At 42.8% G+C, this 15,739-nt stretch overlaps 1 protein-coding gene across 1 annotated transcript; it reads left to right on the top strand.

Annotated features, from left to right (window-relative positions):
- Positions 1 to 4,734: 4,734 nt before the first annotated feature.
- LOC138632749 (synapse differentiation-inducing gene protein 1-like) lies at positions 4,735 to 12,190 on the top strand. Its single transcript, XM_069718539.1, has 4 exons — positions 4,735 to 5,332; positions 7,117 to 7,612; positions 10,485 to 10,622; positions 11,317 to 12,190. The coding sequence occupies exons 2-4, from the start codon at positions 7,187 to 7,189 to the stop codon at positions 11,473 to 11,475; spliced, it is 723 nt and encodes a 240-aa protein (XP_069574640.1). The 5' UTR covers positions 4,735 to 5,332; positions 7,117 to 7,186; the 3' UTR covers positions 11,476 to 12,190.
- The last annotated feature ends 3,549 nt before the right edge of the window (positions 12,191 to 15,739 follow it).

Below are 15,739 nucleotides of genomic sequence, written 5' to 3'. Positions count from 1 at the left end.
CATTGTGGAAACAAGGCACACACCTCCTGTGGGTCCATTAGAGGCTTTTTAAAATGAAAGGCACAAACAATTAGTCCTCCCTGACCTCTTGACACCCACAGGAATCCCAGGGTTATATTGTTTATTAGTCACAACATCTACCGGTGTGACAGCGTGCACTGAAAATAGCTTTTAAAAAAGGGCACTCGCAGCAACCTGCCAAGACTCAGATAATAAACCCACCTGAAATTACAGCTCAGAGAAGAACATTAAAGAAGAACATTAGGGAATGTGGGATTATTGATTCGTGTCAGAGGAGAGAGCGGTGGAGGAGTTTTACAGTGCATACATAATGCAAGCTTCCTGAAATGAAATAATTACGTTTACAGTTTTTGTTTCGTCCGGCTATGGTTTTCAAAAACATTCAATTGCGGAGGATTATGCAATCTACAACACTCTTTACATCAGCATTTTAGTTTTAGAGTTCACAGTGCACCGAATAAATTTGTACATGACAACAACTGTAATTTAATGATAAAGTGTGTCCTGGACATCCTTATATCCACAGATGCTGAATGCACCAAGGCATTAGACTTTCATGAATAAAGCACAATCAGCCGGTCTATACCGTGTAACTTTTCCACACTAAAATGTCTCAAATCTATATGCCCTATATTTTGTTGAGCTGTGCAGCAACTCCTCTCACATTACACACTGTAATTTCATCCACTGAAATTATAGAAATACTGTAAAGTTGCTTTAATAATCTGGGAAATATATCTGTATTGACAAGTTCAATGAGCAATAGGTTCCTGTTTATGCGTGCGTGTCAGTGGCTCGGAGAAGGTAGCTGGGGGTGCAGTGACAGGTGCAAACACCAGGTAACTGACATGATGCAATGAGACAGGGCGATGAGTCACCCCAGCCCTTAGCGAGCTCCCTTGCTTTAAACCTGCAGCAGCTCCTAAACAATTACCTATTTATAACCCTTCCACAGCAATCCCACAACCACTGACAGACGGGGAAGTCTGGCTTCGTCTCAGCACTGTTTTGCTCAGAAGCAGATTGAAGACGCAATAATAAATCCTCCGCTGTTTAATAAATCGTTTAATAGCTTTAATGGAAAATCCTAAAGTGGAGAGCTCTAACATATGCAGGCTGGTCCCTGTCACATCAGGGACAGCAGCTCTGGCAGGAATGGACTCACATAATTGGTAATTCTTCTTATTGGACTGATGGGATAGAGCGGGAATAAAACCACATCCCTTCAAGTCAAACAGCGCGCTGTCATGCCTGGCTGGCTCATCACCTGGCGTACCTGCAAATACTCCACGGGATTAGCAGCATGTTGTTCATTAAGACTGATAATGCTTCAAATGGTGGTAATCCTCTGATGTGCTATTTCTTATAAAATGTTAAATCCCTTTAAAGGGGGATACAATGTCTGTACCAAATCACAACTGTTTTCACTTTTACAAATCCATAATGCAAACAACACAGCTATGATATTTTTTTTATTTTCTTCTCTTTTCTTTAACAACAAGGACTTTTGCCACAGCATTAGTGCATTAGAGGGAATCCATCATATTAATGATCCCGAGGCCACTCCATTATTCACAGAGAAGCCGCTCGCCTGTCCAAATAAATTATCATTGGTGTTCCATTAATGGAAGTTTTTAAATCTCGCCACGGAGAACGTCATTAATCTGCACACAGAGTCTCTCTGGAGTGGAACGGTCGACTACTGCAACACTGCCAGCGATCTGTGAAGATGAGAAACTCCCCACTGTCCTCGTTCACTTTCCTTCTGTGGGAGGAAGTTCAATTATGATTGACATTAACTACTGTGACTCCAGACCGGATCCAAGTTGCACACTTTGCATTTTTCATGCTCTGCTAAACAGATGTGTGCTTACAGGTGAAGGGCAGAGCTACAAAGTGGTACTTCTGTCTGAAATTGCAGATGAAAAACTGTGACCTATCCCCTCCTGATGGAGCGCTTTCAGCTAATTCGACACATATTGCATTTGTGTGTTGGATAATTGCAAAGCCAAAAGCCTCCGCCAGTCCCTCGGGACTCCCAGCACATCCATTCCCCCAGCGCCGGCACACAGACGTGGGCCAACTTCCAGACATATACTGTTAATAATCTGATTGAACATTTGTAGAGGGACCTTGAAAAGTCACATACTGTGCAACTTTCTAACACTTTAATGAAATTGCTTCTCATAATGTTGGCATTCACCGACTATTATGTTTTTCATTATGACAACCTACTGTGGGAGTCAAGCTCATTTTCATTTTCCCTGGATGTAAGAGGGCAATAAATCCATTTATTTTAATGCCCTACAGTGCCTGGTTTAACTCAGACCTTAACAAATAACCAAAGTAAAGTTCTTTGGATTCCTGATAGCAGGTATGGTAAATAAACAGAGCTTTATATCTTGAGCTCTGTTTTGCTTTCCAAAGAAATAGCTGCTGTCTGAAGCTGAACAGGATCTGTTATTTATTTCTCCACCCACTCTCCTATTCATCACCACTATTAAATTATCACTCTCTTTTCCTTCCCTAACTAAGCACGACTCTGTCGTCCGCTTCCGAGCCGCCTCACTGTGCCCTGAGTCAGGTGGTAAATAGGAAGCAGCGTTTAATTGTGGCTGTCTGCACTGTGAGTTTTCAGTCTGGGGCTCGTAGTACTGTATGTGCCTCCAGGTCTGGAAGGAGCTGTAGCGTCAGTTCCTGCCAAAGCCTTCTCCGTATGCCGAGCCTCCTCCTGCTCCTGCACCTGAATCTGGTGCCGCAGGGACTGAAGACCAACTGTTTTCTACAAACTGACCTCTTTGGCCAAATGGATGAGGTCCTCACACAGCACCTGATGTCTACGATGAACACCAGCTGCAGCAAATAGTTTATGAGTTAAAATAGCCACAAATGTAATAATTGGTGGACTCTTTTTGATAAAGAGAGTGAGAGTGTTGGTCTGAAACAGTGCTCTAAATATATAAGTCTAAATTAAACCACCTGCGAAGGATTCTAACAGATGTAAGGGAGCCTTTTCCTTCCTATTAGTCCCACGGGCTGTTTCAGTGGTCAGGGGTTCTCTATTGGCAAACGCTTCGCTAAGGAAATAATGCACAGAACGGCTAAGTGGGAAAATCTGCTTAAATCCCCTCCTGTCTTTGCAAAGCCGGCTAGGCCAGATCAAATTAAGTGGTTTGATACTTTCTCTGCCAATCGGATTAGACTGATTAATTCTCAAAAGTGTTTAAATGATTAAAGCTGGTTAATGGGCCTAAGGGAAGTTCATGGTGTCAGAGCCATATCAAACAGAGGTGGAGGAATAACAACACAAGAGGTAACTGTAAAAACAAAGCCGGCTTTATGTTTGCTATTTGTCAATTAACAGAATGCACACCTGCATATTCAACTGTATAGTCTTTTTGTTTCTTTCAAATTGCAAGACTCTGTGGGGAAGATGCTTGACAAACAGTGCATCTGCTGACACAGTGCCTAAATATAGAGTGCAAAATGGAGCAGAAGAAAGGGGCACAGTGTGGACCATAAATATTCACAGTCCATCTAGAAGGCGGGTAAAAGCAAGGTCTTAGGAGAAATCTTGTCTTCTCATGCTAAATGTGGCTACAGGCTTTGCCTCATCCTTTTGGATTTGGATGTCTCAGTCTGCGAATATTTGTCATCCTGAAACAGATCTTCATTATAAAATTTTCCTCCTATAAAGGCAGATGGAGAGAGAGAGAGAGAGAGAGAGCGAGAGACAGAAAGAGGGAGGAGGATAAACAGTTACAAAGGTTCCTCTCCTCCCCCTCTAACCCCCTCTTCTAATGTACTCGTCTCCTGAGGGAGTGGTATCCATCACAGAGACGGCTGGCCTGTTATGCCACGTTGCCTCGTGCATGTGAACACAAGGTGACTCTGGGAGAGACGCCACTCATGTGTGCCCAGTCTTATAAATGCAGCCCCATGTTTCTCCCATAAAGTGTCCATCAGCACCTTAATGCATCTCCCAGTGAAAGTGACAGAGCCGGGGTTTGCACATTATTAACTCCAGACATTTTTATGAGCCTGTGGAACAGAGTGCTCCTTTTGAATAAGATATGTGTCCAGTGTTCAGCGGCTCTCTATCAGTCTTGTAGTTTTTGGCATATAGCAGCAGAACCTTTGATAGACACTGTTTTTAGTGTTTTTACATGAGGCTGAACTGCAGACTGCATCCCTGTAAATATTGTAACTCTCTTATAATTATTCTCCAATGGGATCAAAATAGATTAAGCTTCATTTTGCTGTGTGCAATCCATTATGACACCCATTTGCTCGCACGGGGAAAAATACATTTATATTAATGTTATGTAAACAGTGCTTACAATGATAAATTGCAGTGTGTAATCATAAGCTCAGCAGAGGGGGGTTAAAGGCACATCCAAATTGGCAGGCTCATGATAAATGCATGGGATTTGTCTAAAATATTAATCAAATATAAATGTGCAATGAATTTAATAGTGGCTTACCTGAGTTATATTTAGTACCAATTAACAGCCATGCACATTGTTGGGACAGGAGGTAATGAGATTAAGTTAGACTGGCATATTTTCTGAAACAAGTAATAGAAGCTGAGATGACGTGAAGGGGGAACCCTCAAATTCATGTAGCAGAAGGAGGTCTTTACAGAAACGATCTGTGGGGTTTCTGCGTTGTGTTTTGTGTTTAGTGGATGTTCGCAGTTGGGAAGGACAACACTGGAACAACTTCCAATTAGGTTGAGAAAATATAACAACTATTTCATGATACAAATCATGTGTGAAAAGTGATAATATTGGCTCACGTGATCTAAAACATATTTCAGTGGCTATTTCGGGATTCAAAAAGTCTCTCTGCTTATGCAACCAGGCAAGATAAGAGCGTAAAAACCACCAGCCAGCGCATTACACACTGAATGGACGAAGACGCCCAAGCAAGGCAAGTTGAGTTTGGAAATGTCAAATCCGTGGTGGGTAATAGAGTTTACAGCGCGCCTCACACAGCCAATCAGTTGGCTGGAGTCAGCTCAGCCTCTGTCCGAGTTGTTTGGAGCCTGAGCTCAGAGATACTGTGCGTAAAATCGACCTGCCAGACGCAGCAGCGGTGCCATGGCATCCAGAGTTCCGCGAGCAAAGTCCATTCTTATACACACGGAATAACTTCCTTTTACACGGATGCCGTATGTTGTGCTACGATGGCAGTTTTCCCAAAACTGATCATGTGAAGTAGGAAGGTGGGTCCGTCCGTCCTTCTCCGTCGACTCAGTTGCGCCGAGGAACGATGCTGAACAAACCTACGGCAGGATTTTCTACAACAGGTAAGGAGATTGTCGGAGATGTTTAGCTGCTCGTGTCCCAAAAATAAGCTGCTATTATTATTGGGTAAATTATTAGCTCGAATCCGAAAGAGCAAAAGAGTGAATAATATGAAAATAATCTCATGATCAGCTACATTAAATCTGAAGATGAAGTTGTACAATTTTATGTGAAGTAAAGGAATGTGCGATGTCAGGAAAATATGGTGCTTTTGATGCTGTGTTTGTCTACCAGAAAATGAAATGTAAACTGTAGCAGACTAAACACAAAGACAGAAAGAGACGTGTGTTTATGTTGATTTTATAATCGTGGAGTCTCAGCTCAGTTCACGTGTGTTAAGTGCACTTCTTCCAGTGTCAGATGAATTATTTGTGGATGCTGGATGTGGTTTTTGTTGTCTAATGTGGTGTGTAATGGAATTCCTCGTTATCTGGAGAGTGGCTCTGCCTCAGAAGCATGTGAGGATGAACACGGTGCTGGAGATATACTGAGCCTGAGTCCTGTGTGTGGGGGCTCAGATTCAACCACTGGCACAACATTATTCATGCTTCCACACGGCAAATAACCGTGAAAGCCGCTGTAGCTGCCATGAGCTTTTGTTCTCATGGGGGTCAAAGGGTCCCAAGATCTTGTGTAGATCTGCATATCTTCTCTGAGGGACAAGAAATCATTACATATGCATGAAACAATGCAACCAATATAAATACTGTGGCTTTCCCCTGGCTTTGGCTTCCTTAGTGTTGGTTGAGACTGTTAGAGGCATCGATTCAAGTCTAAAAGGTTGTAGTTTGTAATGTTGTTGCGCTACATGGCATTACATTTTAGTATTCTAGTCATTCAGCTCAGCCCTTGTATGTCCGTATATCATCCCGTGCAACTCAGTCACCTCCCAAACCTCATAAATCAAGCCCCGCCATACTTTTTCCTTCTAATCATTGGAAAATTCTACATTTTTCTTGTATATTTCTACCCTGTGGCTTGTTTCTCCATTTGAATCTTTCAACATAATAGCATGAAATGACTGTGACTTGATTTGCTACGTTCTAATTCCAAAATATAATGCAGCTCCCTCAGTGACTATTATCCTATTTCATCATTAGTCATGGGATGAAAGATTAAATCAATGGATGAGTTTTTTGTGGGCCAAAGGGGACTGACCGTTGGAGCTGGATGGCCGTTTGCAAAACAAAACAGTGTATTTGCTTACTCAAATGTGGACATGCTCAGATCACACAACCTCTCATTGGTGGACTTGTTGCCTTAGTGACAGCCTCTCCTGAAAGTGTTATTGTTTGATTAAAAAAAAAAAGATTATTTTACCAAAGCCACAGTTGTCATTCATTTTTAACTCATTTGTGCCACTCTTCAGCGGCATTTAATCAGTCAGCACACACAATAGTGAAATCAGTATGCACTGTGAAATACTGCAGCACCTGCTGCACTTTTCCCCTTGTTTTCAGTATAGGTGGCCGTGACATGCGAAAGATGTTTCTTCCCACATGTTTATATGAAAGTGGGGGTGTGAGATGCAACAGTTGAATATACAGCAGATGGTGATTTCATGGATCAGACTGGCGAGAGCTAGTGAGAGGAATGCTGATTGCCAAACAAGATGAAAAATTTTCCGCAGGGCATACAATCACTAAAAAACACATTTTTGGAACAAACTTTATTGCAACACTGCACCTAGATAAACAGCATAGGCCCTTAAATGTGGGATGTTTTAATTGGATTGCTTTTTTCTAGTTTGTATTCATCACATTAAATTGTAACATGTTTTTTTCAGCTACCAGCCTTCCAGATCTTCTTTGGACTCCATCCTGTGATCCACTAGACATTTGAACCAGCCCCCAATCATGGAGAGCCTCAGCGAGCTCCAAAACCCCCTCTTGGACAAAACCAACAGACATGCGGTTCACAACGACTACCAGGGCTACCAGTGCGACTACCCAAGCCAGCCTTATCGGGACAGCCTTATTGGCTACTACTACACTGGGACCAATGACAAGCATAAGACTCAGCAGTTCTTGGATGCAACTTCCCTTCATCTAGCAGTGGAGGCCTTTTACAGGCCCAATTTCATCCTCTACAAGGATGACGTCAGCCTTCACAGCAAGGACTCGAAGAGCGAGAGTTTCGAGACCACTTTCACAGAGAGCAAGGACGCCGGGTCAGACGGAGTGTCTTCGGGAAACACAGGGGAGAGCATACTGGGAGAGAAGGATGTGAAGATCCAGACGGTGTCGTATGAGGTGGAGGATGAGCAAGGTCCTGAATATGAGGTCAGCGGTCACGCCGGAGCAAACTATGAACATGTTGTCTGCATAGTTGGACATGTGCAGTGATTTATAGGCATTTTATCTGTAGTAGTAGGTACCTCATTGTGAGTCAGAATATATTTCAGTTGTAGGCTGACTCATGGTTAAATTCTAACTGTGTAGTTGTAGAAATAGTTCAACTTCAGTGTTCTCAGGACTCCTACAAGCTCTATCGCAATAAGTAGTGTAATTACACATGCTAGAGAAGAAACCGATGCAAGAGTCATTTAGCAGTTTCTGACAGAGTAATTCAAATATTGAGTTGCTATATGAAATTACAGGCGTTTTAAGATTTACTTGAAACTGTCAGAGCTATCCTTCAGCAGAAAATGAGTCATGGTGTGTATAATGTAGTGATGCTTCTTATTTCATTTACTGTTCTAATAGAGTGCTAGTGTGTGTCATGCTTATTTCTCTCCCTGTTTTATAAGTGGTCACTTTGCTGAAGTCTTTCAAATGCATGCTGTAGCAGGGTAATGGTACAGTTTTGTTTTAGAATAAGAATATGACACAGGCTTTTGTTCTTTTTGGGACTATAACTAAAATCCCCCCCCCCCCCCCCAAAAAAAAAAAAAGCCAGCAAAGAGAGCAAGGTCTTTTCAGAAGTAGAGAAAATCGAATTTCACCCCGCTCGTGAAATACTCAGGGCTCTGAGCTGGCACAGGAAGAAGTATAGCACCCTAACTGGGCTGATGATTGTGCCAGCTCTTGTCACTCGGAGGCCTGGCAGATGGATAGAGACATGGAAGCAACTGCCATTAATGCCATAAGTAATGTCGTGCTTTGAGGATGTTAAGGAGGACTCCGCTGATTCATGGCTGTCGGAGCAGGTGAGCCTGGAGTTAAAGTTATTCCATGTCAATTCAAAAGAGCAAATTAATCTGATGAACAGAGCTCAGATGAAAAGTTGGGCTTCCCATTGGTTTATTTGAGTTTTTGCTCTGCACTAACGTTTCTTTACTTTTCTTTCTAGTGTGCCTGTGTGTGTTTGTATGTACGTGTGCCTCGCTGCTATATTCCTGCGTGAATCACAAAAACACACACAAACTGTGCCACATGTGAGTTGATGCGTGGCAGCTTTCTGCAGCAGTAAATCCAACATTAAGAGGAATTTCATGGCCACACGGATAAAAAAAAAAAATAAGAGGAGCAGAACAGAGCAGGACAAGGCATTACACGCATCGACTTCCCAGGATATAGTCTGCAGTGTGTCTTTTCCATCGTGTCTTTGTGTACAAACAGCAACAGAACAAAAAAAAATAATTCAGCAGTTTGTCATTTTTGACATCTGTGTCACAGAGAGTAACAAGACCTTGTCCATGATGCCACGATTGCCACAACAAACAAACAGTGTGTGTGTGTGTGTGTGTGTGTGTTGGTGTTGAGTCAAATGTCCCCTCCGAACACTAACGAGGCCTCGGTGAGAGCAGTGACAGGGTTGTTAAAGGTGGAGCCCCGTCACTTATACTTGCAGAGCAGACTGGGACAGCGTCCCCAGCCGACCGGAATCGGTGTCGTGCAGCCCGTCAGTAGCACTGAATGCACCAGTCACTCAGGTCTGTTATCAGGTCTTGCTACAAAGATAGAAGGAGATTACTGCTGTGTGTGTCCACCAGTTTATTCATGTGATGTCAGATTATGCAGTTACGACCAGCTGCTGTTTTGATGGATCACACCCGGCTGTCCAGGTGGACAGTGTTCATAAAGCAGATAACAGATAATCTTTTCTTGGCAACGGCAGCGGTTTGTAAACGGTTTGGATAACAGGGCTCCCATCCTCCACTCACCTCTAATATGCGAATAAGGTTTCTTCACAGAAATACTCTCAAATTAGCTGAATGTAATTACATTATATCCTGTGGTTTGGTAAATGTGGATCTGATTAAAAGCTAAAAAAGAATATTATGGAGAAGATGCTTAAAACTGGGGCTGCCTGTGAGTAAGTGTGGTTCCTTTGTTCCTGCTCACCTCCCTGACTGTTCTTTAATTACACCTTAAATGGTTGCTTTAGTTCCTGCCTTACATATTGATTTCCGTTTTGTGCTTCTTTTTCCCTGCTTTGATTGATCCCTGAAGGCAGAAAGACTAACAAATGAAACCTGCTCTATATAGGGGGTGTTTACTCAGGCAAACATCCTCTCCATCTCCGGGACAGCTGAGAGAAGTAAGGCCATGTTCTCTTAAAAGGTCAACCATGCAGTCACACCGCCATCCTTCCTGCAGGCACGATGTAGTCTGACTGGCATTTGAATCTACCATTCATTAGCCCGCTCAGCCCCCGTGGCCCCGAGTCTCAGTATCAAGGCACAGTATTGGGAGCCTGTGGAACACACCCTGCCATGTAAGACGCCGGGTGCATTACGGAAAGATGGTGGAGGTCTCTCAGGCTGGGGAAGCAATTTAGCACATAAATGACACCGTCTTCTTGCTGTTTCTCCTGTCACCTCCCAATGATGGAACAATCCGTTAATCCCGTGTTATCTGTCAGGCTGCTCATGGGTGTTGACAGAAGCACCAAATCCTCTCTGGCTGGCTGAGCACATCCTGTCCTGGCTGGTGGTGGAACAAGGGCAGAGACACTAGCCGCGGGAGGCGGGGGTGGAGGGCATGAGTTGTCAATTTACACCACTGTGAAGATGTCCAAAGTGAACCTAACTATTTACACTTCAGCCATTCTGTAGGAATCATTCTCCAGATCGCAGCCTCACCTTTTGTCTCAGTGTACAATATAAATGCGTTTGTCTCAAAATACATAAATGTGTAAACATAGCCGGAGTAATATCATCCATTCCTTTTCACACACACTCAAATATTCTGTACGCCCCGTGTCTTCCAGAGTGACAGCTCCAGCGACAGCGAGAGTGAGGACAACTTCATCGTGCTGCCCCCTCGGGACTACTTGGGCCTCGCCATCTTCTCAATGCTCTGCTGCTTCTGGCCCTTGGGCATCGTTGCCTTTTACTACTCTCACAAGGTAAAGGCCGACAGACCTCAAGCCTGTCATTAACTCTGATTACACTGCGTTCTATTTAAGGTCAGTGAGCACAAGCACTCAGACAAGTGCCACCGCAGCCCATTTTACACCCCGTGACCCTCCGTGCATTTTGTTTCAGATGATTGACTGTGTAAATTCAGCAGCTTCGGCCCACTTGTCAGTCATTCCTATTCACCTCAGGAAACCATTAACATTGAGGTATTGGTTCAGTGTGCTCTGTATTAGAAGTGCTGCACAAGAACATTATTTTTCGTCTGCTTCGTCTGCAGCCGAGACCTCGTTGGTAATTATACACCTCAGGTTTGTGTAATGCCAGTATTTGTCTCGCTCAAATACATTACTGGTTCATGCCCTGCAACCTCAAACACAATGCAGCATATCTTAGTAGTTTTGCATCATCTTCCACAATAATTACAGTGAAAACTTTACCAGAAAAGAAAATTACATGTCAGAAGAATAAATAAAGGCCGGGCTCATTTTTTGATAGGAAACCAAAACACCCAAACAACACATTTGTCACTGTCAGAGGGTTAATGACCTAATTGCCATGGTAACTAATGGCTCCCTGAGAGCATTTCTTGTTTTCTCTCTTTTAACTGTGGCTTAACACCTACTCGTACTGCTGATGAGTAATGCACAGGCTCATTTCACACTCTGCTTTTTGTTTTGTCAGACCGGCAAGGCCATTGCTAAGGGAGACTTCTCCAGAGCAGGGATGAGCTCCAGAAGAGCCCTATTCCTGGCCACACTTTCCATTACCATTGGAGCAGGGATGTATGTGGGGGTGGTTGTGGCCCTCATAGCCTACCTGTCCAAGCCTGGACACGTATAGCGCTGGAACTACTTGCTTGGGGGAGGAGATGGAGAGAAAGAGGAGGCGAGATGGGAGGAAGAGGAAGGTTGGACAGACGTCTCTGCCTCTCCTGAAGGTATGTGCCTGTGCTGACGCCTGGCTCGATGCAAAAAGAAGAAGCTGTATGAAGAGAAAAGACTAAACCAGAGGAGGGGAAAAAGAAGAAAACGTGTGGATGGAGTTTTACTTGAACTGCATATTGATCCAGACTGAATCTTTATTTCTGGGATGCAACACTCCCACCAAGGTATTCCACCATAACAAGAAGAAAAGACAGCGCTGAGAAAGATGACAACTCTTCCACGAAGCCTGTTTTCGCTTACGTTAGGGAAAAAAAACGAACTCATAGCAGTAAACTACCTACCTTTTACCACATTAGTCATTTATAGCCTTTTTATTTGACCTTAAAGTGGGTGTATTATCTGTCCATACTATTGCAGTTTGTCTATTGTCCACTTTGTAAATTAATTTCTTTGGGGGGAAAAAAAAAAGAAGTCGGCCAGTGGATTTTTATGTGACTGTTTATTTAAAGAATATTCCAGGAAAGGATCCCGTCAGTAAGAAGTGAGAAATGAGCCCCGAAGACAACAAAGGTTGAGAGTGTACACAAAGCTGCTGCGCAGTGGACAAAAGGGTTCATAGTGTCTATTGTGTACTGCATATGTAGTCAATAAATTTGGCATGAATAATGAAATACATGTCTTACATTCCATTTTTTTAAATTTTATCTGCGAGTGGTGTCTTAGAGCAGGCGAAGTTCTGCGGCGAGAAATTATGATTTAATTTTAAAAATGAACAGTAGGAATAGATAGCTAAAAGTAATGAATAGGTAAAATTTCTGAAATAACAGTTCAAATAGAGTTAGAGTTGACATAACTGGCTCACTAAAAGGAAAAACTGAACAGTTTAAATTGTTGGATAAAAGTAATGGAGAGACAGAAAACAAAAAAAAAGTGCAGGTAACAGATAGACAGTTGAAATAGCTCAAAAATATATATAATGAATAAGTTACAGTTGACACAGCAAGCTAACTAAAATTAATAAATAGTTGAACTCTTTGGGATGGTTCAAACAGTTAAAGCTAATATTGTATCTAAGAGAACAAATAAGTTTCAGGTGACAGTTAGACAACTAAAAATAAGGAGGGTGTCAGTGTTGAGGAAGTTAACCAATATTATTAATAAGAGTACGACAGCACCACTTTAGGAATTTCACCTAAAGAATAAGTTTTGCCCCGAACAGTATCAAGAACATCAGAAGGCACTCGGGTTCATTACACTGATGAGCAGGAGACGTGGTTCTATTACAAAACAATTATTCTTTATTAAGACAAAATTAATATTCTACAGTGATTTGATTAAATGTAATTTTAAGCACTAACTACTAATAAAAGAGCCTTAAATTAAGCAATTATTTCAATAGATGTTCAGAGCTGCAGCTTACCAGTGGAGAGGTGGACCGTTAAAGGTGAGGATCCCCAAAAGAGGAACCCCGATCGATGTCCATCTCTCTCTCTCTCTCTCTCTCTCTCTCACTCACTCACTCACACACACACACACACACACACACACACACACACACACACACACACACACACACAGTTAACAAGGCTCCACTTCACAGAAAGAAAAATTAGAAAAGAAACTAAGCAGAACGTCCAGCACACACTCGGCTGCTAAAGGGTGAACTGCAGGTCTGCAACTTAATATAAATCACAAAATAAACCACACAAAGCCATATTAACTTAATTAAACAATATATTATTTGAAAGGAACGTGTTCATTGCGAAGATTAATCAGCCAAATAAACTTCAGATCAGAACAAAGATCAAACTGAAAGGAAATAAACCGGTGGCGATAAATCAGGAACAAACCAGAAAACAGAGCAAACTAAATAATTGAGGTTCTCTGATCCTCCAGGTGGGACGATCAGATACCAAATTTATTTCAACAAAATGACCACGATGGGCCTGAAGCTCCCTCAGAGTACACAGTTAAAACCAGCTCGAGCTAAAAGGAGTTTTCTCCATTAAATCAACAACATGAAACAGCACGAAGCAGCAGAGAGCAAGCAAAGCCTGGGAGATGAGCAGCAACGCAACTCAGGGTGAGGCAACGCAACTCAGGGTGAGGCAACGCAACGCAGCAGAGTTCTTAAGACTGAGCAGGTCAGTCCCCATGTGATACAGGATTAACATTAAGCAGAATAATAATAATTACCACTAAAGTGGATAAAACTCATAATAAAATCACAAACCGATCAGTCTTCGGTAACGGAGACTTACCGACAGCGATCCGCGGGGGAGTCCCCGGTGCAGGATGAGGGGAGCTCCAGGAGATCTTCCACACACACAAAAAAAAAAAAAAATCACAGAAAAGCCAATATAAACAAAGCAAACAATTCGGCAGCACTCGTGCACACCTGCAGCCGAGGCGGAAGTCCCGCAGACCGGAAGCGGGACATGAGTGTGACGTCAGGGGAGAGCCAAGGGAATCCCCACCTGTATTCATATGATGCCCCCTTGTGATTGGCTCGTGCTAGCCACGTGATTAAGGGACGAACCCAGGTGAGAGTGATAGAAGTTCCATTATGCTCCATTAGGTGAGAGTACATAAACAGATGAAATAGCTAAAAAAGTATAATTAAGTAATCACAGTCAGCTCAGCTAACTACAATTAATCAATAAAGTAATACATAAATAGTATGTAACGGCTCAAATAAATATGTCAGTAAATGTGAATGTGACGCATGAACAGTTGAAATATCTAAAAATTAAAAAAATAACCCCAACCCTAACTAAAAGTGATAAATGAAAAGTTGAGATAGTTCAATAAAAGTGATAAATGGCTAAAACATGCAAGCTGGTAAACTTGAACATCAGCAGGTCAACTTTTATTGACAATGAGATTGAAAGAAAATATTGTAATATCCACTTGCAATAAGTAGACTCATGTATGGATGTGATTCAGATATCTGCTCTACCAACGGCCTGGATTATTAAAACGCCTCCCAGTTAATGGAGGCGTGCATGAGCTCATTTGTTGAGGCTGTCGGGGTACATCAGACAACAAAAGCTGAGAAGCGCTGAACAGGACACAGACTGTGTGGTTTGAGAAGCCTGTCAGAGCTTATTGTCGACCAGAGAGCATTATATTCACTATTTGCTATTACGGGCACAAGCCCAGCTGTAACTGGCGGGTCTTTACACTGTCTTTTGGCATCACTCACTGTCTAGCCTCGAGGTGACTTTAGCTGCCAGAGTGCTGCGAGCGTCAGGACCAATGCCGACTCTCTGAAGTCAGGATGTCAGAACAAAATGAGAGGAGCACTTTAGTCCCCTCCAGGACTTTTGGAAGGACCATTATGTCACCTCCCATCCAACCAGAACATTAGCCTGCAGAGACCGGAGGATCCTAAACCACTCAATGGCCTTCAGGTTCAACTTTGCAGACGGCACTGATCACATACTGAGCTCAAGAAGCAGAGGAGAGAAAAATCACGACGCCTACATAGAGTACTGTGCAAAGATTTTAGGCACTCTCGATGTTTATTCCCTCATCCATCACACAAACCCATCGGATCTGTTCCAAAATTATTTTGTAGCATGACAACGAGCCCAGATATACAGTCACTACATTCACCCACAAGAAGAACAGGACAGCGATGGAAGGTAGCGCCCACGCAGCGCTGATCCCGACGTCATGGAGTCAGTCTGGGATTGCATAAAGAAACAGAAAACACAGACACAGCCTGAACCCACCGTAGAGCTGTGGCAACTTCTCAAAGATGTCTGGAACAACCTACTTGCCAAATACTTTGAAAAACTTGGCACAAATGGACAAAGACGAGCTGGTGCTGCTTTAAAGGTGAAGAATGGCCACAATCAATAATAATTTGATGTTATGTTCTTTGCATTGTGTGCCTTTATTGACATTTGGAGTAAAGACGGGAGCTGTAACTCTAAACGGTGGATCCTGCAGCTAAGTGTGTGGTGTTGAGATGTCTTGACTGAACTTTATATGAAGTTATTTGATATTTAAAGCACCCTCGCTTTAAAACCTTTGCACAGTACAGTGTATACCTTATCATTCAGATAAACAGAGCCGATAGCAAGGTAAGCAAGTCTTCGCCCAGCCTGTCCTCTCCTAAATTTGTCCGTTTTCTCTTGTGTTGCCAGAATCTAATGCATGAAATGTGGTTCGATGGGGGAGACGGGGGTGGAAGCGCCGCTCTCATCAATGGG

The sequence above is a fragment of the Brachyistius frenatus genome, unplaced genomic scaffold (assembly GCF_029030835.1).
Source record: "Brachyistius frenatus isolate BFR_SWC_R1_liver_20210118 unplaced genomic scaffold, ASM2903083v1 Contig_193, whole genome shotgun sequence".
NCBI lineage: Eukaryota > Metazoa > Chordata > Actinopteri > Embiotocidae > Brachyistius > Brachyistius frenatus.
Note: the sequence above shows the minus strand (reverse complement) of the source record. Positions and strands in the feature narration are given on the sequence as shown.

Excerpts from the sequence above, each read along its gene's own strand:
- LOC138632749 (XM_069718539.1), top strand. The coding sequence starts at position 7,187 with ATGGAGAGCCTCAGCGAGCTCCAAAACCCCCTCTTGGACAAAACCAAC. Across the intron at positions 7,613-10,484 it reads AGCAAGGTCCTGAATATGAG|AGTGACAGCTCCAGCGACAG; the intron begins GTCAGCGGTCAC and ends CGTGTCTTCCAG. Across the intron at positions 10,623-11,316 it reads CCTTTTACTACTCTCACAAG|ACCGGCAAGGCCATTGCTAA; the intron begins GTAAAGGCCGAC and ends TTGTTTTGTCAG.